The sequence below is a fragment of the Pyrgilauda ruficollis genome, unplaced genomic scaffold, assembly GCF_017590135.1.
Source record: "Pyrgilauda ruficollis isolate IOZ18807 unplaced genomic scaffold, ASM1759013v1 scaffold457, whole genome shotgun sequence".
In the NCBI taxonomy this organism is placed as follows: domain Eukaryota; kingdom Metazoa; phylum Chordata; class Aves; order Passeriformes; family Passeridae; genus Pyrgilauda; species Pyrgilauda ruficollis.
In genome coordinates this window covers 7098-28654 of record NW_024526122.1, presented here as the reverse complement: position 1 = coordinate 28654, position 21557 = coordinate 7098, and the positions used below count along the sequence as shown (strand labels likewise).

Here is a 21557-nt window from a genome sequence, read left to right as displayed (position 1 = left end):
CATTTTGGGCTTTGTTGTGGAAAAACTTTAATGTGATTGGCAAAGCACTCAAAGTGCAGAGCTGTGGAAGGCTGGCTGGGAATCAAGTCTCTCCTTACACTCCTTGGGAGGATATTAGCACTTCCAAACAGCACTTCCTTTCCCCTCCCAATTTTCATTTAAGAACAGATTAACTGTGTTCTCAAAGCTTTTCTTTTTGCACACTGGAAGTAACGATAGTCCATGTAACCACTTCATAATGAGGAGGCATCAGCTCCTCATAATGGTAAACACACCTTTATGGAGAGTGTGGGATTAATTTCACCTGAGTGTAGAGCTCTCCAGTTCAGATGATTGAGTCTGAACTGAACATCTACTCCTCCCTTCTAGAAGCAATGGCACTTCTGGAGGAGATTCACAAACCTCCTGCATCCACTTGGGCACTTGGCACTTAGTCCTGTATCCAGGCCCAGGCACCACTGCCCAAGGCACAGGCTGATTCCCACCCTTTGTCAGCTGTTCTCTTTTTCAGTGGCATTTGTGAAAATGCCTGGGACAGCAGAAAGAATCTGAGACTGGATTAATCCTCAGACAGACATCACTGCTTGTCATTTCTGCCTAGGAATGATGCATTTTGGAACAAATTGGAACAAATTTGTTGGGAGTGTTGAAGCCCTCTACAGTCCTGGAAAGCAACAAAAAGCAGGATCTGAAATGTCAAAAATATCCAAGACACAGCAGAATGTCTGAGACCTGCTGTGAATTCCTCATCAACACTGCTTAGAACCCGCTGAAATAAATAGTGGTATTCAAAGCCTCACACAGGGCTTCCAGAGCAGGTCACTTGGGAGAGGCAGGCTATGCCAGAACAGCAGCAGAAAAACAAAGGAGTACCCTGAGATTTCTCGGGCAAAGGGGATGATACTTCTTGAGAAACAGATTCCAGTTCAAAGGGTGTGATCCACTGGAAACTCAGCACCCTTGAGCTGAGTTTCCATAAGAAGTGCTGTAGTGGGGTTGCCTGAAAATAGATCCCCAGAACCCTTCCTTTAGCTCATGGGAGGAGAAGCGATCATTGAGATGTTACCAGCTGTTAGAGAAACTGGCACAGACCCAAGAACATGGGAGCTCCCTCCAGCACTGGTGATTTCCCTGAAAAGGAGAGACTTGAAAAAGAGTGAGACCACTCTCTAGCAGTGTATGAGGGCAGGAAGAATCTTGTCCAGAGTCTGGCTGGTGGCTGTTTTTCACTTGCTGACACAGGGTAAGGAAGAGTCCTTCCCATCTTGGGCTTCTGTGACCACAGTGTCAAAACGGTAAGAGCAATTGTGCTTCCTACCAAAGGCCTCATTCTCCAGCTGTGGCCATCAGTAGAGGCCCATAGAGATGAGACAGGAAAAAGAGCCAGTAGGCTACTTGCTCTGAGAATTGCACTGTTATTGTAAGCAGAGAACATTGACAAGGCTCGTTTGCTTGTTTATGGTGTAGCCTCCAATAGATCTGCCCCAAGTCAGGTTTCTTGGACAGTTTTTATCATCAAAATCCCTGGATCTAGAAGGAACTGTGAAAGTCACATGAGTATGTGCTTCACAGCACTATAGTATCCACTTCCAGGGATGGGGCAGACAGAGCTTCTCTGGACAACCTGTGCCAGGGCCTCACCACCTTCAGAGGGAAGAATTTTTTCTTAGTAAGTAAAAATCTATCCTGTTTCAGTGGGAAACCATTCCCCCTTGACCTGTCACTCCATGCTCTTGTAAAAAAGTCCCTCTCTTTGTAAAAAAGAGAGAGTTCATCTCTCTTGTATCCTCTTTGGCCACTGGAATGTAATTTAAGGTATTCCCAGAACAATCTTGAGCCTAAACACATTCATCTTTCCCAGCCCTGTCTCCATAGCAGAGGGGCTGCAGCCCTCTGAGCAACTTTGTGACCTCTTCTAGACCTACTTCAGCACCTTCACACTGGGGACCCCAGAACTGGACACAGCACTCCAGCTGGGGTCTTACAAGAGCAGAGTATTGGTGAGAACCACTTTTCTATACCTGGTAGTAACTCTTCTTTTGATGCAATACAATTCTGGGATACAATTCCAGGGCTGCATGTGAACGTTGCAGGTCATGTCCAGCCTCTCATTCACCAGTATACCCAAGTCCTTCTTGGCTGGGCTGCTCTCAGTTTACTCGTTACCCAGTCTGTGTCCATCCTTGGGAATGACCCAACCCAAATTCAGGACCTTACACTTGGCCTTCTTGAGCTCCATGAGAATTACAGGGGCCCACCTTTCTGTCCTGTAGAAGTCTAGGTTGTAGGAGCACAACACACTGTGGACTCTTCTAAGGACACCTGGGGACAACTGCAGCAGGGTTGGAGAATTGTGAGGAATGACAAGGAACTGGACAAGCCCATGACATTTTCTGTGCTGCACAAAGAGGGCATGAGTTAAAACAAGACAGAATTTTCTCCTGATAGCAGAGTTAGGCACATTGGGGTGAAAACCAGTTGCAGAGTCCATGGACACAGGGGGGGAAGAAGTGACCATAGGGAGAGAAAGAGAAGGACAGGACATATTCTGATGCACAGGAGTCCTTGGGCAGCCAGCTGAGGATTGCTGGAACTCAAAACAGCCCCCCAGAGTTATCCAGACTGTAATATCACTTGCCGAGCCTGGGCCTGTGCAGTACATAAACTGAGTCTTCTGCCTGCACTGCTGCATTCCTGCCTTAGAAATCCTGGGGCCTTTAATCCCAGGGATCAGAAGAAGCCTTCATTGGGGAACGGGCATGGAACAAACCTGGAAATGAAAAGGCAGCAATGCAGGAAATAAAAGCACAGCCCATATCATTAGGTGTGCTAGTTTACATTCAAGATGAGCTTGCTGGGAAATTGTTACCTCTGCAAAGTCTGCCCCTGGTCCCGCGGCAGTGAAGGGCAGGTATAAAAGGCAGCCCAAGTCTCTGCTCTCTCATCCACTTCTCTTGCTTCCTTCTGCTTGGGAATCAGGTGAGTCTGAAGCCCCTTCTCTTTCTCTGCCAAAGTGAGATCTCTGCTTGGTGGACAACTCAACTGACATGTGCTTTCTCATATTTGGGGATTGGAGCATCTGGTCATGAGAGAGGAAAGTGGGGAGGAGGCTGGCATAGAGAGAGGCTGGTGATGGTGGTTCCTTTTGCTTTATGCCCTGGCAGAGAACTTCCTGAGTCAGGCTGCTCTTTGTATGGCTCCTGGCCCAGTCTCCAGCTTCCCACTCGTGATGGCCTTGGCTCTTTTGTGATGGGGTAACCAGGCTGCTCCTCACCACCCACCCAGCCTTGTGCTCTGTTTCCTCTCTGCTCTTTCTGCCAGGTGCGTCTACAGCCTCAAGACATGTCCTGCAACACCCAGTGCCGTCCCTGCCAGCCCTGTGGCCCCACTCCACTGGCCAACAGCTGCAATGAGCCCTGTGTCAGGCAGTGCCAGGACTCCCACGTGGCCATCCAGCCCTCGCCCGTGGTGGTGACCCTGCCCGGGCCCATCCTCAGCTCCTTCCCACAGAACACTGTGGTGGGATCCTCCACCTCTGCTGCTGTTGGCAACATCCTCAGCTGTGATGGAGTGCCCATCAACTCTGGGGGCTTTGACCTCTCCTGCATCACCAGGCGCTACGGTGGAAGGAGAGGCCTCCCTTGCTAATGGTGCTGGGCATATATCGGTCTTGGGAAGTGTCCCCAGGATCTCCAGGCATGGTGCTGGACAAAGGAAGAATCTTCAGGTCATTTCTTTCAGAGGAACTGAGCATCTTTAGTTCCTCCTGAAAATGTTGGAAAGAAGGGCCCAGCTCAGGCACTTCAAAAGCCCTACGTCTTTCCTACATATCTCCTTGTTTCTATTTTCATTGTGTCCTTCTGCTCCCCTCGGCAGCAAGGCTCCTCCAAGCCAGCCTGTACTCTACAGGCAAGGCAAATGGATGCCCTGCACGGACTTCACCATGGCTAAGAGGTGAAGTGTCTTGCTTGTCCCTCCAGATCCCTGCAGTGAGGGTCTGTGCTTGTAACAACCTTGATTCCCTCTTTAAACTCAATAAAGATTTTTGCATCTCAGGCTGGGTCTCCAGGTTGTCCTTCCCTCCACACATGCCCTTGCAGGCTGCCGGGGAAGAATGGTGTTGATCCTGGCAGGGGATAAGGTGACAATGTAGTGAGACCCTTCATCCAGAAAAATGTGAGGTTGGGATACACTGCAGAGGGTCTTACGTGGGGTATGATCCTGGGCCAGGATGCAAAACATCCCCAGATACCCCATGGTGATCAGCCTGTTCCCTTCAGTGTCTCTGCCAAGATATACCTCCAACACCTCCTGCAAAAACTTCATGTATCAACTAGAATTCCACATGATGTCCTGGAACAAACGCACCTGCAGGATCATGGGAATGCGGCACCTCTTGCTCTGGTCAGTGCTGTGCTGCGGTAGACAGAATATGTTCCCAAAGGATGTCAGAAGTGTGGTTGTGTGGAATAGCCTCAGAGCTGGCCCAAGGCCTCATCTCCATCTTCACTCCACTGCCCAGCCTCAGACCATGGCCAGCACAAATGGGCATGGACAGCTGGGATCAGTTCCTCATTGCAGCCCCACAGCCACACGTAAGGCCTGTGGCAGGGCCCGGGTTTTGGCAGGCGTGGCACCATTCACACGTCAGTGCTGGGATTAACCACTGTGGGCCTCACACTGGAGTCCCTGTGAACCCTCATGGGCCAGGGCAGTCCAAGGACAGTAATGGAAGCCCACAGACCCTTCACTGCTCAGGGGTACCTTGTCACTCCCAACCACAGATGGAGCAGCTCTGCTCAGGTTCAGGGCCTCAAAGGCCCTGCTGTGTAATGACCAGCACTGCTCCAGAAAAGCTCTGTGCAAAGTCATTCTGGACACACTCAGCAGTATCTGTGCTGTCTGTGGTGGACAAGTTTTATTCACAAACGTCCCTCTTGCTTAGTCTGATGCTCTTGGGCACTGTTTTGATCAAAAGCACATCAGAGGCCTCAGTCAGGAAGGGCTGGATAAACAGAATCCATCCATCCATCCATCCATCCATCCATGATGGAGACTGTGTAAATTGCCCTTTCCCCATCTGGGAGTCTGGAATGCAGACAGGTGTCCTTTTCTTCCAGGAAGTGAGGTTGTGAAGTCCTTTGATGGCATTGCCTCCTCTTGCCTGTTTGACCAATGGTCGGTCAGGATGACAGAGGTATCAGGGCACTGAACACATCACTCTTGGCAATCAGGTTGATGGGGACTGTGTAAGCCAAGTTCTGCAGACTGCAGTTCTAATGAATGTCTGTACCCTGTGCATACCTGTTGGAAATCCTCACTTTTAGCCATACCTTCACTGTTTATAGATGGTGGGTAACAGGGCTGATGACATCATGGCACAGAGTGTCCCTAGAGAAAGTTGGACCTACTAGTGTACAATGTTCTTCTTCCTTTTCACAATGTAGTCATGGCAGTAATCTCTGAGTTTCTGTGAAGAACATCTGGTTTCACTATTAATGCAGACATTTGGTTGTTTTTTTTCTGTGATACTCCAAAATTTTTTTTTGACTTCCACCCTCAGCTTAAGTGAGTGATTAAACTGACAATCTCAGATTGTCTACAGTTCCCTGAGTGTAGGGAAGAAGCTGATGAAGGCAAAGCTGAGCTCAAACAGCAGGTGAAGTATGAAGGGACTAACAGGGAAAGTTTCCTGCACAGTCTTCCTGTTGGAGATTTAGGGAAGAGTCTCTGAACTCCTTCAACTTGTTGGCCAATATTCCTATGATGACTAGCCTCACCTTTTCACCCACAAGACCTGCACTGCTGTCACTGCGTAAATTGCTATTATAGGGGCAGTCCAGCTCCTTGCTCTGCTTGGCACCCTTGGAGTCCCCCACTCTCTCTGCTCCACAGGCAGACCCAGGGCAGAAGCAGCACTCCCACCTAGGGACACTGTGACATCTGCACCACAGAGTGACTGCTGGGGCATCCCCCACTGGTGCCCATCTGCCCAGTAACCCTGCTTATTGGCTTCCTCTGTGCAACACACAGTGTCTCTGTCCTTCCAGTTCAATGCACACCAATAACATGTACTGTGATTCTTTAATTCAGTACCTATTTGGGCCAAGATCTCAGCCTGACACAGCACCAGGCGATGATCTGGATGAATACATTTGACATTGGCTTTGGCATGAAGGAACGCTGCGTCCCACACCTGGAAGCACCAACAATTCACTTGGAAGCAGATCAATTTGGACACAGCCTGAACAAGGAGAGCAAGTAGGATTCCTTATTCTTTCTCCAGGATAAACCAAACCCCATCCTTTTGAACTCTCTAGCAGCTGTGTCCTGATCTGGTGAGGCAGGCAGAGGGGGCTGCCCATCATGCTGAGGCAGTCCCAATCCTGTTATGCTCAACTACATTAAGGATCTAAATCAGTAGTCCTTGTTGGGGCTTGGACTCACCATCAGTGGAGTATGAGCTCTGGAGGATCAGGACAAGCAGGGTTCAGGAAATAGGTTGATTACAGTGCCTCTTTTTGGAGAGGTTTCCAGGAGGCTGATGCCATTACCTTTCAGCTGCACTTGAGGTCCTGCTGCTTTGCAGAGCTTGTGAACGGAGCTGTGGAGAGTGTCCCTGCCATGAGCAACACAATCTATTGGTGAGGAGAGACACAAAAGGACATGTGTTCATATGCACCTGTCAAATATGCACCTGTGCTACATTCACATTAGTCTGATTGCACACAAGAGCACCAAAGACATGAACACATGTAGGAACACACCCTGCTGTGAACTCTGCTGAGGACACCAGGAGACAGTCACAGCAGGGAAGGGCAAGGCCCCAGGCAAGCTCACAGCATTGTTTGTGTACTCACAGACTGCTCAGAGAGTGGACAAGTCAAAACAAGCCAGAAGTTTTCCTGAGGGCAGAGTTAGGTAGGATGGGGTCAGAGCCTGTAGCCCAATGCACACACATGGGGAGATAACAACAAATAACCATCAGGGTGAGCCGAGGAGGGAGTGATAGGGAAGGACATGGCCCATCCTCGTGCACAGGAATCCTTGGGCATCCAGCAGCAGACTGTATTTTTAAAGAGGCAATACAAAGGACCCAGGGAATCACAGACTGGTAAACCTCACCTCTGTGCCTGGGGAGATCATGGAACAGGTCCTCATGAAAGCAACTGTAAGTCATATTCAGACAAGGAGGTGATCCAAAACAGACAGCAAGGCTTCTCTTAGGGCAAGTCATGTCTGAGCAAGTAATGTCTGAGCAATCTGGTGGCCTTCAAGGATGGAGTGACTGAAACAGTAAGCAAGGGAAGACTAGCCAGTGTCATCTGCCTAAACTTCTGTCAGGCCTTCAACACAGTCCACGCAAAATCCTTATCTCCAAATTGAAGGGATGGTATAGTGGGTTGACCCTGCTGGTTGCCAGGCACCCACCAAAGCCACTCTATCACTCTCCTCTACAAGTGGACAGGGGAGAGAAAATATAACAATGCTTCATGAGTTGAGATCAGGACTGGAAGAGACCTCTCACCAAATACTCTCACAGGCAAAACTGACTCAACTAAGGCATATTAATTGAATTTATTACCAATAAAATCAGAGGAGGATAATGAGAAATAAAACAAGCCTTATTAAAAAAACCAAACATCTTCCCTCTACCTCCCCCTTCTTCCCAGCTTCACCTCATCCCCTGCAGCAGAGCAGGGAAGACAGGAACAGGGCTCATGGTCAATTCATCACAGGTTGTTCCTGCTGCTGCTCAAGGAGAGGAGTGGGAGTCCTTCCCCTGCTCCAGGGTGCGGTCCCTCCCAGGGGAGAAGTTCTCCATAAACCTATCCAAAATGAGAAGGAGGCTAGGAACCATATCCCACAGGCTATGGTTCCCCAAGAACTGCTACAATGTGGGTCACTCTTCCATGGGGTCAGTCTTTCAGGAACCCTCACAGGGTCCCAAGTCATTCCAGTAAATCTGCTCCAGCATGGGCCCCTGTCTTCACAGGTCCCTGCCAGCACAGGCTTCCCTCAGGCTCATGGCCTCCTCTCAGGCATTTACCTGCTCTGGTGTTGGCTCCTCCAGGGGCTGCAGGTGCATCTCTGCACCCCCATGCCCTCTGTGGGCTGCAGGGGCACAGCTGCATCACCATGGTCTTCACCAGGGGCTGTAGAGGAATCTCAGCTCTGGAGCCTGGAACAGGTCCTGTTTCTCCTTCTCCACTGGTGTCTGCAGAGCTATTTCTCTCACATATTATCACTCTGCTTTCCTCTGGCCACAACTACACCCGTGCAATAATTTTTTTCCTTCTTTAATATGTTATTCCTGAGGCACCACTTCCATTTCTCATGGGCTCAGCCTTGGCCAGCTTTGGGTCTGTCTTGGAGCCAGCTGGCTTTGGCTCTGCTGGATACTGAGGAAGCTTCCAGCAGCTTCTCACAGAAGCCACCCCTGTAGCCCTCCTGCTACCAAAACCAGGCCATGCAAACCCAATACACATGGATTTGAAGGGCGCGCTATTGCGGATATGAAAATGGCTGGATGGACACAACTTTAGTCTGTGGCTCTATGACCACATGGAGGTAGGAGAAGAGGGGCATGTCTCAAGGCTCTGTCTTGGGACTCGTGCTTTTTAGTATCTTTTTCAATCACAGGGATATTAGATCGAGTGTTCCCTTGGCATGTTTGCAGATGACACAAAGCTGAGCTGTGCAGATGACACTACAGAAGGAGATTGCTATCCAAGGAGACCTGAGAAACTTGAGAAGTGGGCCCATGAGAACCTGATGAAGTTTAAGAAGCTCAAGCGCAGGGTGCAGCACCTGCATTAGGAAATCCCAGACATGAAGACAGACTGGGAGATGAACTCATTGAGAGTAGACCTGTGAAGAAGGAATTGGGAGTTCTGGTGGATGAAAACCGGGACATGAGCCAGCAGTTTGCACTTGCAGCCAGAAAGTCATCCTGGGCTGCATCATAAAAAGCCTGACTGGCAGGTTGAGGGCAGTGATTCTCCTCATCTACTCTGATCTTGTGAGACCCCACATGGGTTCAGACATGGAGTCTTCAGCATGAGAAAAGCATGGACCTGGTAGAGCAGGTCCAAAGGAAACCACAAAGATGCTCAGAGGGCTGAAGCAACTCTGACATGAAGATAGGCTGAGAGAGTTGGGGTTGTTCCACATGGAGAAGAGAAAGCTTTGAGGAGACCTCATGGAGGCCAGTCAGTATGTGAAGGGGGTTACAAAAATATGGATGCCAACTTTTTACACAGGCAGATACTGATAGGACAAAGTGGAATGGTTTAAACTAAAAGAGGAAAGATGTAGATTTGATGTTAGGAACAAATTCCTTACTCAAAGGGTGGCAATGGAACTTCACATAAAAGCTGATGCTGCCACATCCCTGGAAGTGTTCAAGGTCAGCTTGGATGGGACTTGGAACAGCCTCATCTAGTGAGTGTCACTGCTTCTCTTTATGAAGGAGTTCCATCCAGACCAAGCCATTATATGATTATATGATTCTACGGTTCTATGAGCGCTGCAGCTTCTTCCTGAAAACAACACTTCAAACAATCCCAGAAGAGTGATCAGGATAGCATCACTTTCCTGGTCTGGGCCTGTGCAGTACATAAACTGAGTCTTCTGCCTGCACTGCTGCATTCCTGCCTTAGAAATCCTGGGGCCTTTAATCCCAGGGATCAGAAGAAGCCTTCATTGGGGAACGGGCATGGAACAAACCTGGAAATGAAAAGGCAGCAATGCAGGAAATAAAAGCACAGCCCATATCATTAGGTGTGCTAGTTTACATTCAAGATGAGCTTGCTGGGAAATTGTTACCTCTGCAAAGTCTGCCCCTGGTCCCGCGGCAGTGAAGGGCAGGTATAAAAGGCAGCCCAAGTCTCTGCTCTAGTCTCTGCTCTCTCATCCACTTCTCTTGCTTCCTTCTGCTTGGGAATCAGGTGAGTCTGAAGCCCCTTCTCTTTCTCTGCCAAAGTGAGATCTCTGCTTGGTGGACAACTCAACTGACATGTGCTTTCTCATATTTGGGGATTGGAGCATCTGGTCATGAGAGAGGAAAGTGGGGAGGAGGCTGGCATAGAGAGAGGCTGGTGATGGTGGTTCCTTTTGCTTTATGCCCTGGCAGAGAACTTCCTGAGTCAGGCTGCTCTTTGTATGGCTCCTGGCCCAGTCTCCAGCTTCCCACTCGTGATGGCCTTGGCTCTTTTGTGATGGGGTAACCAGGCTGCTCCTCACCACCCACCCAGCCTTGTGCTCTGTTTCCTCTCTGCTCTTTCTGCCAGGTGCGTCTACAGCCTCAAGACATGTCCTGCAACACCCAGTGCCGTCCCTGCCAGCCCTGTGGCCCCACTCCACTGGCCAACAGCTGCAATGAGCCCTGTGTCAGGCAGTGCCAGAACTCCACTGTTGTTATTGAGCCGCCTGCTGTGGTGGTGACCCTGCCTGGGCCCATCCTCAGCTCCTTCCCACAGAACACTGTGGTGGGATCCTCCACCTCTGCTGCTGTTGGCAACATCCTCAGCTGTGAAGGAGTGCCCATCAACTCTGGGGGCTTTGACCTCTCCTGCATCACCAGGCGCTATGGTGGCAACAGATGTCGTCCCTGCTAAAGCTGCTGAGAAAGCCCCAACGAGACATCTTGAGGAACTCAGAACACGGTGTTGGGCAGAGGATCTAGGTTTTGAGTGCTGTTTGCACAATAGCTGATCGAACTTGCCTTTCTCTCCCTTTTCATTGTTTGCATTGGTTCCTATGTGCTTCTACGTTCCCCAAAGGCCAGCTTGATAGGGACCATTTGGTTTCTCCCCTTTGTGGGACAGGTAGACTAATATTATGCAGGAACTATTCCAGAGCCAAGGAGTGCAGACTCCCTGCTGCCCTTGGCGCTGCCTGTGCTGCTGACCTCTGCTTTCAGTGGCTTTGTTTCCTTCTTCCATTTCATTAAAGTTCTGCTGCATTCAAGTTTGGTGTCTTTGTGGTCCTTCCCTTGGTTGCACTTCTGAATGACAAAGGATAAAGGTGTTGCTTAGTCATGGAAGTGGGTGAGGGCATAAGGAGACCCTTCTCCATTCACAGAAGAATGGAATTTTGGGGCACCATGGAGGTGCAGCTATTAAGGGTACAATCTCTTGGAGCTGAGGAAGACATCCCCTGGTTGCTCTGCTTCCAGACACCATCAAGCCTTGTCTTGATGTGTCTTTGCCCACCAATACCCAGAAAGCTGGGAGACCTTGAAGCAATAGCAGCCCCATGGTTTCCTGAGCAAAGGTGCTCCTGTCAGTATGGTCAGAACTGCACTGGGGTTGTTGAAGTGAGGGTCTTGGACGTAATTTCCTTTGCAGAATAATGGGAGTTGGAATGCAGAAAACAACCTTTGCATTCGACCATGGTTTCTACTCCATTTTCCTCTCCCCTTCATGACTCAGTAGAAAGTGAGGGCAAATACCCATTGAGCACCTTCTTTTCCCTATGCCATGGTCCTTTAGATCAGAACATGTTGAATCCAAGGTCTCAGCCTCTGCCTGGCACAGCACCAGGCTGATTGAATGCACTGGTACATTTGGCATTGGCTTGAACACAAGGCAGAGATGTGTCTCACAGCAGACAGCACTGACACTGCAGTGCAAGCAGACTCACTTGAGCATAGCCTGGATGAAGCTGGCAGGACTTCTTAGCCTTCTGCTGCCCATAAAGCAAGCCTCGTCCTTTTGAAATCCCTAGATCTTGGAAGAGCACTGTCCTGGGCTGGAGAAGCATGGAATGAGGACTGCAAGCCATGTTTAGGCATTCCCAATATTGTTTACAGTGAATTAAACTAAGGATCCAAACTGGCGTGAAATTGTCCTAATTTGGACCAGGAATCATCATCAGCAGAATGTGAGCTTTGAGGCAGTAAGAAAAGGAGGATTGAAGATAGAGAACACTGCATTTCAGTGCCTGAGGTGAGGGTAATTCTTTGCCACATTCGTTCAGCTACACTGAAGTTCTTTCAGACTCTGGGTGCTCTGTGGAGCTTATTGGTAGAGAAGTGGAGAATGTCCTGTAAGCAGAGCAATCCCTCATGAGGAGGGACACACGCCACACACACACATACACACATATACACACACACACACACACACACACACACACACACACTTAAGCATGTCAGAAAGGAATCATGCACAAATTTTTTTGCACCTACGTATATTCACACAGTCCTAGCTGCACACAAGTGCACATGAGATAAGAACATGCAAAGTCACAGCCAGCAGAGCTTCAGGAGAGGGAAGTCTTGCTGTGTCAGATCTGATTTCCTTTTATGACAAGGTAATCCACCTGCTTAATCAAGGGAAGGCAGTTGATATAATATTTTTGGACTCCAGTGAAGCTTTTGATACTGTCTCCTGCAGGAGCCTTCTGGACAAAATGTCAGGCCCACAGCTGGGTAAAGACATCATGTGATGGGTGAGCAACTGGCTCACAGGTCAGGCACAAAGCATGATGGTGACTGGGGTGACATCAGACTGGTGATCTGTCACTGCTGGGGTTCTGCAGTGCTTCATCCTCAGCCCTGTGCTCTTCATCATCCACACAAATGACTGGAATGCAGGACTAGAAGGGAAATGAAGCAAGTTCATGGATGATACAAAACTGGGAGGAGCTGTCAACTCCCTCAAAGGCAGGGACACCCTGCAAAGAGACCTGGACAAATTAGAGGGCTGGGCAATCAACGACCATATGAAGTTCAACAAGGACAAGTGCCAGGTTCTGCACCTGGGATGGGGCAACCCTGGATGTACAGACAGACTGGGGAATAAGCGCCTGGAAAGCAGTGTCATGGAAAGGGAGCTGGGGGTCCTGGTTGATGGCAAGCTGGATATGAGTGCCCTGGCAGCCAGGAAGGCCAATAGTGTCCTAGGGGCATCAGGCCCAACATTGCCAGCTGGGCAAGGGAGGGGATTGTCAGCACTGGGGTGGCTTCACCCTGAGTTCTGGATGCAGTCGGGGACATCACAGTTTAAAAGGAGACATTAAGTTATTTGAGAGTGTCCAAAAGAGGCTGCAAGGATTGGGAAGGGCCTTGAAGGGAAGCTTTATGAGGAGCATCTGAGGCCACTTGGTCTGTTCAGCCTGGGGAGGAGCAGATTGAGGTCAGACCTCATTTCAATCTACAACTTCCTTGTGAGGGGAAGAGGAGAAGAAGGCACTGATCTCCGCTCTGTGGTGACAGGACTAGAAAGAATAGGCTCAAGTTGTGTCAGAAGAAGTTTATGTTGGATATTAGAAAAACATTCTTTGTCTAGAGGGTGGTCGGGTACTGGACTAGGCTCCCCAGGGTGGTGGGCACCGCACCAAGCCTGACAAAAGTTTAAATAACATTCTCAGGCACATAGGGTGACTTTTGGTAGTGTCCTGTACAGGACTATGATTTGGATTGGATGATGCTTGTGGGTGCTGTCCAATTCAGCATCCTCTGTGACTCTGTGAAAGAATGAATTGTGGCCTCTGCTGTGGACATGTGGAGATCATGGTGACTGGGCTGGAGCATTCTGGAGAGGAACAAGGCCCCAGACATGGGCTGCACACACCTCTTTCTGGAAGAGAAGGAGGAGCAGAATTTTTCTTGGTTCATTGTTAGGCAGGACAGCATAAAATCCAGGAATTGAGTTATTCCTTGCCAAGAGGGCCACCAAAGACCCCCAAAGCAGTGATCCAGACTGACATAATTTGCTTTTACTACACTTGTCCAGGATGTCACATGAGTCCTGTGCCCAAGCTGATGTGTTTTGATCCAGAATTGCTTGGGCCTCTCATCTTGCCACAAAAAAAAAAAAAAAAAAAAAAAAAAAAAAAAAAAAAAAAAAAAATATTCACTGAGGAAAGAATGTGCCTGAAATAAAAAATAAACCACGAAATAAAAACACAGCCATTCAGGAAGCCAAGCCACAGCCCATAGCATTAAATGGTATGTTTTACATTTCAAATGTGCTATTTTGCATTCAAGATAAGTCTGACAGAAAATAACTCAGGGCCTGGGCAGTGGCTGCATAGGAGCTGGTAGCTCTTTTGGAGCCTGGCAGGATGAGGCCAATGAGCCCTCATACACCTCTGCAGAGCCTCCACCTCCTGGCCCAACATGTCCTTTGACTCACTCCTGCTGTGGTGCTCCTCATGTATCTTTATATTTTTCTTCTCCCCTGCCCTCTTTCCAAGTGCCCCTCATGCCCCATCATATGTCTCGCATTCAGCAGTGCCAGCTTTGCATCCCTTGCTGCCAGCCCTGCAGCCCCACCCCACTGGCCAACAGCTGCAGTGAGTGGTGGAGTTTTGAGAAAAGCTCAGGGAAATAAATGAAGAATTTTTATTATAAAAGAAAACAAACACAAAAACCCCAGACCTTTTTCATAGGAACAGATGAGGAGGCTCAGGTGAGTCTCTGATTGGTTCCTGCCAGTCCTTGGTGCTATGCAGAGCACACAAAGAGAATGGACAAGTATTCTCTGCACAGGACATGGCAAATACTTTCTGGTTCTAGGATGCACAGGGAAGCCAGTTCCAAAGCAGGGTTTTTTCCACCACCCTTTCCTTCTTCTCAAGCCACTGACATTGACTCCTTGTGGAAGAATGTAATGGCCTGAAGGTTCCTGGGTGCACCAAGGAAATAGTGCTCTAAAAGAAGAGCTTACCTTTCCCCAAGCTCAGCCTTGCACTGACACATCCCCTCCCTGCCCTGGGTTGTTGCACAGCTGAGGAAGCTGCCTGCACCAGGGTGTCCTGCACAGCACAGAGGTACAAGGCAGTGTCAGAGAGCTCCACTTGCTGCAGCTGCAGGACGCTGGATTTGCCCGTGGTGTTGAGGTGCGTGGTGAAACGGCCGCTGTGCCTGGGGCCAGTCCCTGACTGATAGGAGAGCAGCTGTGGGGCTTGGCTTTTTCACAGCTGGTACTAGAACGGGCATTAAATTTATTGCTCTGGTAGGCACAAATTGAATGGAGCTCCCTTTTTGTTTCTTGTTCTGTGCTACAGCCATGTTTACAGGAATAGCAAGGGGGGGTGTTTGGGCAGGAGGTTTGAGACCTCAGCTCAGCATGTATCCTGCAGCAAAATAATGCCATTTACCTCCCATAGGGATACCCCAAATAAAACCAGATCTTCCACGCCTAATATTATGCTGCCCATAGTCTCCAGGGAACAGCCTGTAGTGCCTGGTCCTTCTGTGCAGTCTCCAGAACACCTCCAGCAGGACGAAGGACCTGTGAGATGTTTAATCCTGCTCTCTGTTTCTAGCCCCTTTGGAAGTCCCCAAGGTTAAAGGAGACAAAAAAGGCAAGCCCTGGCACTGCAAACATGCCAGGAGGAGAGAATAGTCAGGGCATGCTGCACAACACATGCCAGCTAGAGGAGAGACTGGGACACCCTAAGAATGAGTGGGATGAGAGAGCTTTTGTGTCCCTACATCAACTATCAAAGGTCCTGCTTGTTTGGGTTGAAAAGTAGGGAAATGTTTACCGCAAAGAGAAAAAGAGATTCTGCAGCACTTTTTCTTCACATACATCTTTGAAAGACTAGGCTGAGACAAATCAGGAGGAAGGGGCAGAAGCGATAGAGGATTGGAGGAAGAAAAATGAGACAAGGGGTCCGAGATGATCAGGAGAGGAGGTAGTTTTTGTCTCTCTCACTATTTTTAAATTTTCAGGTAGTAACAGTATCTAGACAAAACAGGCACACACCAATATATTAACTAATATTTCCCATAATTTAAGACATAATTCACAGCTTCAGTCAGGAAGACATTGACAAACAGGTTATATCCATCCATACATGGGAAAAATGTGATTCAATGCTGAAGTCATAAGTCCTTTGCACAAACTCAACCAAAAGTCATTCACCAGACTATATCCTGAGTATATGACTGGCAGCAATCTTAACTTGTGAATTACCTCAGCCCTGAATGTCTGGACAGCTTTGCCTGCCTGTACTGACGCAGTGCATCTCATCTGCTTGTGCTCTTGTGTAGGACCCACGGACCCTAGATTGTTGCAGTTCACATTTATTTCATTAATTCCTTGTTAAGTGGTTTGTTCTGTTGTACCTTCATGTTCTTCCCAAGTTGGTTTGCCCCTGTGTTTTACCCTCCCTCAAAGCTGTCCCTCATGCCAGTCCCTTGTTCCAGTTCTTTCCCTGCCTGTCAAGGCAACCCAGCCCCTTGTTCCTGAACTTTGCCTGCCACTCTTACCTTGGGCCAATCCCAGACTGTGACACCCCTTTGGAATTCCCCTAAACTTTGAAGCCCCATTGGCCCATGTGACTTATCCTGTCTTCCCACCTACCCTGATTGGTTCTGATCTTTTTATGTAATCCCCTCACTCCTCCCTAATATCTCTCTATTGGTTGTTCATTTGTATCCACCCCTGATTTGTTACTGTATAAAATCCAAGCGCAGCAGTGTTGGAGGCTCTTTTGCTCCTGATCTCTTCTCTTGGAAGAAGCTCTTCCCTGTTGAAACCTCAAGACCAGAGAGTCTCCTTCTTCTTTGCCCAATCCCAGCTGTGGCTGTGACAGTATTCACTATAGAGCAAGCAGCTCTTCAGATTCACTTGCAGGTAAAATCCAAACTGTAGTGTTCCCCACTCCTGGCGTGGTGTCAGAATTTCTCCCAAGGTAGCCCAGGCTCCAGTGGCTGCCTCGCTAGACTAGGTAAGGGAGTAGAGGAGAAGGAAGAGATGAAGCTGTGGGCTGGACCCAGGAATTCTTGTTTCCCTTCACAACTGTTGTCTGATGTCTCCCTGATGGCCTTTAGACTGCTGAGTAGCCTGGGGAGACTTCATCAGCTCCAAGGAAAAGAGCAGAAGAAAAAAATCCACTGTAGGGAATCCCACTCTCTGCTTCTCCACCTATATTCCCTGAGTGGACTGGAAGATTTTCTAGAGAACAAAGAACGACTTAGAGGCCCAGGCTTGAATGCAAAAGTACTTTATTGAGTCTAAAGAAGAAAAGGAGGTGGCTCACAGAGAGCATCAGATGCAGTCACTAAGATGCAGTAGAGATCTTGCAGAGTGTGCGTCTGCTTGCCCAAAAGAGGGAGGGAGGGTCATGGAGGGTCCCCATTAGACTGGCTTGAGGACACATGGACAGCAAAGAAAAGAGGAAAAAAAGGTGGAAGAAGGGAACAATGGCTTGATGCTGTAAAGACAATGTTCCAAATCTTTATCTCCTGCCCAGAGCCAGGTTCTGAGGTCATGAAAGTTCTTGCCTAAAGACTTCGCCAGCAGCTTTAGCAGGGACGGCATCTGCTGCCACCAAAGGAGTTGGTGATGCAGGAGAGGTCAAGACCCCCAGAGCTGATGGGCACTCCGCCACAGCTGAGGATGTTGCCAACAGCAGCAGAGGTGGAGGATCCCACGGCGGTGTTCTGTGGGAAGGAGCTGAGGATGGGGCCAGGCAGGGTCACCAGCACAGCAGGAGGCTCAATGACAACGTGGGAGCTCTGGCACTGCCTGACACAGCACTCATTGCAGCTGCTGGCCAGCGGGCAGGGGCCGCAGGGCTGGCAGCAAGGGTCGCAGGGCTTGCAGCAGGACATGGCTGGGGCTCACAGGTGCACCTGGCACAGAGGGCAGGGAGAAGCACAGAGTGAGGACACATGAGAAGCAGCACTGCACCCAAACCCCCTGCAGCCAAGGCACCTCCTGGCCCACATTGCACTGCCCAGCTCAAAGCCCAGGAGCCACCGCAGCCCAGTCCCAGCCTCTCTCTCTCTGCACAAGACCTTCTCTCCCCTGCCCTCTCCCAGCACTAGCAGCTGCCAGCCCTGGGCTCTGACAGCCCCTCTGAGCTGAGACCTCCAGCCAGGTAAGAGCTGCTTTTGATGCAGCAGCAGGGGGAGGAGGAGAAGAGGCTTAGCACTCACCTGATTCCTGAGGAGGAGGAGGAGGTGAGAGAAGTGGATGAGAGAGCAGAGACTTGGGCTGCCTTTTATAGCAGTCCTGGCCTGCCTCAGGCCCTCAGGCACCTTAGTGGAAGTCATAATTTTCTGACCAGTTCATGTAAAATGTGAATTATCCCAGGTAATGGTAGGGGCTGTGTCCTGGTTTCCTGCACTGCTGCCTTTTCATTTCCTGGTTTCCGCCACATGCTTTCCTATGTGAAGGTCTCATTCTCTAAGTGCTGGGAGGAGAGGCTCAAGGATTTCTGTGGTAGAAGTCTCAGATCAAGGTTTGTTGGCATTCCTTGTGGGCAGGTGATGTTCACTTGGGTCATTTCTGAGCGGTTTGGTTTTTTCCAAGTTGTCAGGAAATGGGCACCCCTTTTGTGCTTCTTGCCCAGTCATCTAAGGACTACCACGTGAGGGGACATGAGAGAGCTTCATACGCTCTGCTCTTTCTTAGCACTTGTTCTCTGTGTCTCCTCAGGCCAGTCTAAGTGGGGATATTTCGCCCTCTTTCCCTCTGCATGTCAGGCAGATGGACACCATGCAGGAGCTCCACTGCATCTTAGTGACTGCCCCTGGTGGTCTCCTTTTCTTCCATAGACTCATTAAAGTCGTTGTGTTCTCATGCCTTGGCCTCCAAGTTCTCCTTTGTTCTGTGGCAACTCTTCCAATCTGCTCATGTACAAAGTTAAAAAAAGCAGGGGGTGGGAGTCCCTGCAGTGGATTTTCCTCTGTGTTCTTTCCCTTGGAGCTAATGAAGACATCCTTGACTACTGCGCAAACAGAAGCGCCCAGTGAAATCACAAGTTCAAAGGGTGGCAGTAGAGGGGATAGGATACAAAAGTTCCTTTGCCTTCAGCCTTGAGTAACGCTCTAATCCATGTCATCCCCCAGATATCCATGGTCTCCTGCATGCAGAAAAGTAACTTTGCAAGGCACTGCTGGGCTCAGAATAACAACTTCGGTACAGTGTCCCATGAGGCCTGTGAGGTTCTACACATGCTCCTGCCATCAGTTCAGGGCAGAGATGTGATCTTTCTCCATCTTACTGACCCCTGTGCACATTTTGCTAAGTCCAGAAACCAAGGCTTCATCTGCTTCTGCTGAGACCCAAGCACTGGTCTCAGTTGCCAGCATTCAAATGATCTCCAGTTCCTCTTCACTCAGTGTGTAACCCTCATGGACAGCTCCTCCATGTTGGTCCTTTTGCTGAAACTCTCAGTGCTCTTGATAGATCCTATTTAACTACTAAAATACTGTGATAAGGTCCTCCCCAAGAGTCCTGTTCTCCAGGGAGAAAAGGCTACACTCCTGTCTTTCCTCATAGCACAGGTTCTCCAACTCTTTTCTTTTCTTTGACACACACAATGGGGTGGGAGCAGCTGCTGGATCAGGATCAGCAGAGGCTACATCAGGGGACTTGGATTAAGCAATGGCTTTCCTGGGTGCAGGTGGGCCAGTCAGCAGAACCACCTGGGTAAAGACGACCACAAACCCAATCTACATATGACCAAGGCTTGCAGGAAGCAATGGTTTTCCTGGTGACAAGGAAAGTCTCCATCAGCTTTGATGCAGCAGTGGAGGAGTGCCAGATCTTCACAAAGGAAACATGAAGAGAAAGAACATTGCAGTAAGGTCTGCAGGTACTGACCGCTCAATGCAGGGCCATTCTTCACTAGGGTTAGCAGATACGTGGAGAAGAAAATGTTCATTGTACGTGTGGTAATTCCTGGTTGCACTGACCTTTTGATTGTCTCATTCTTAATTGTCTAATTCGAATGCCCAAGACTCCTGATAGCTGCACAGTCACAGAATCATGAAAACACTTTCAAGATCATCAAGTCCAACCATAAATTTAACACTGCCCACTCTACCACTAACCCATATTCCCATGTGCCACATGTACATTTCTTTGAAATCACTTCCAGGAGTGGTGACTCAACCACCTCCCTCAACAGTGTGTTCCAATGCTTGATACTGAATTTTTCCCTGATATCCAATCTAAACCTCCCCTGGTGCATCTTAAAGCCAATTCCTCCTGTCTTATCCCTTGTTACTCAGGAGCAGAGACTGACACCCAGCTCGCTACAGCCTCCTTCTAGGTGGTGTTAGAGTGATAAACTTTCCTTTGGCCTCCTTTTCTCCAGACAAAATAAATCCAGTTCTCTCTAAAAGGTAGATCATAGGTGGAGGTTTTATCACATGTCACTGGGAAGAGGAGAGAACACAATTTTTTTGAGTACTCCTTGTACAGCACTAGGGTCAAACCCTCCCAGCAGAAGCCCACCTGAGTATGTCACTGAGTGTTGATCACAGAGTAATGAAGGCAGCAAAAGAAAAACTGTCTCATGTCACGTGCAGACTTTGGGCATGTGTACAAGAATCATGAAAGCAGGGTTGATTTCTGGCCACCAGAGGAGTCCAGAGGAATGACACAGGTACAAATCACGTGGATGCTACTGGTCCTTAATCTAAACCTTCCTTGTCCACTGATGTCTTTCTGCCCTGAAATCCTTGATGCTGTCATCCTGGCACTTTGAGAAATGACCCTTCATATAGGAAAGCATGTGGCAGAAACCAGGAAATGAAAAGGCCACAGTGCAGGAAACTGGGACACAGCCCATACCATTACCTGGGATAGTTCACATTTGACATGAACTGGTCAGAAAATTATGACTTCCACTAAGGTGCCTCTGGGCCTGAGGCAGGGCAGGACTGCTATAAAAGGCAGCCCAAGTCTCTGCTCTCTCATCCACTTCTCTCACCTCCTCCTCCTCAGGAATCAAGTGAGTGCTAAGCCTCTTCTCTTCCTGCTTCAAGACCAGCTAGCTCTTGCCTGAGCTGGAGGTCTCAGCTGAGAGGGGCTGTCGGAGCCCAGGGCTGGGAGCTGCTTGTGCTGGGAGAGGGCAGGGGAGAGAAGGTCTTGTGCAGACAGAGAGGGGCTGGGACTGGGCTGCGGTGGCTCCTGGGCTTTGAGCTGGGCAGTGCAATGTGGGCCAGGAGGTGCCTTGGCTGCAGGGGGTTTGGGTGCAGTGCTGCTTCTCATGTGTCCTCTCTCTGTGCCTCTCCCTGTCCTCTCTGCCAGGTGCACCTGTGAGCCCCAGCCATGTCCTGCTGCAAGCCCTGCGACCCTTGCTGCCAGCCCTGCGGCCCCTGCCCGCTGGCCAGCAGCTGCAATGAGTGCTGTGTCAGGCAGTGCCAGAGCTCCCACGTTGTCATTGAGCCTCCTGCTGTGCTGGTGACCCTGCCTGGCCCCATCCTCAGCTCCTCCCCACAGAACACCGCCGTGGGATCCTCCACCTCTGCTGCTGTTGGCAACATCCTCAGCTGTGGCGGAGTGCCCATCAGCTCTGGGGGCTTTGACATCTCCTGCATCACCAACTCCTTTGGTAGCAGCAGATGCCGTCCCTGCTAAAGCTGCTGGCAAAGTCTTCCGGCAAGAATGCCCAAGACTTCCAAGCATGGTTTTGGGCAGGAGATAGAGCTTCAGAGAATTGTATCTAGAGCTTTGGACCATGGCTTCCTTGTTCACTACTCCTCTCCTCTTCTGTCCCTCACAACCCAGGCAGTCTAGTGTGGACATCCCGTCCTTCCTTCCTCTGCAAAGCAGTGCAAAGAACACCACATGGGAGCT

The 21557-nt window shown here is 49.5% G+C and overlaps 2 protein-coding genes and 2 pseudogenes across 2 annotated transcripts; 3 read left to right on the top strand and 1 right to left on the bottom strand.

The window, feature by feature from the left end:
• Window positions 1-1100: 1100 nt before the first annotated feature.
• On the top strand, window positions 1101-3648 carry LOC121359578 (feather keratin Cos1-2-like). The gene is made up of 3 exons (XM_041478611.1): window positions 1101-1156; window positions 2907-2979; window positions 3322-3648. Exons 1-3 carry the CDS (start codon window positions 1101-1103, stop codon window positions 3646-3648), a joined length of 456 nt encoding a protein of 151 aa, XP_041334545.1.
• Window positions 3649-6136: 2488 nt separating this feature from the next.
• Window positions 6137-10619, top strand: LOC121359577 (feather keratin Cos1-1/Cos1-3/Cos2-1-like). The gene is made up of 3 exons (XM_041478610.1): window positions 6137-6261; window positions 9866-9950; window positions 10293-10619. Exons 1-3 carry the CDS (start codon window positions 6137-6139, stop codon window positions 10617-10619), a joined length of 537 nt encoding a protein of 178 aa, XP_041334544.1.
• Window positions 10620-17266: 6647 nt separating this feature from the next.
• Window positions 17267-18044, bottom strand: LOC121359583 (annotated as a pseudogene).
• A 1488-nt stretch (window positions 18045-19532) lies between these two features.
• LOC121359584 lies at window positions 19533-21338 on the top strand (annotated as a pseudogene).
• The last annotated feature ends 219 nt before the right edge of the window (window positions 21339-21557 follow it).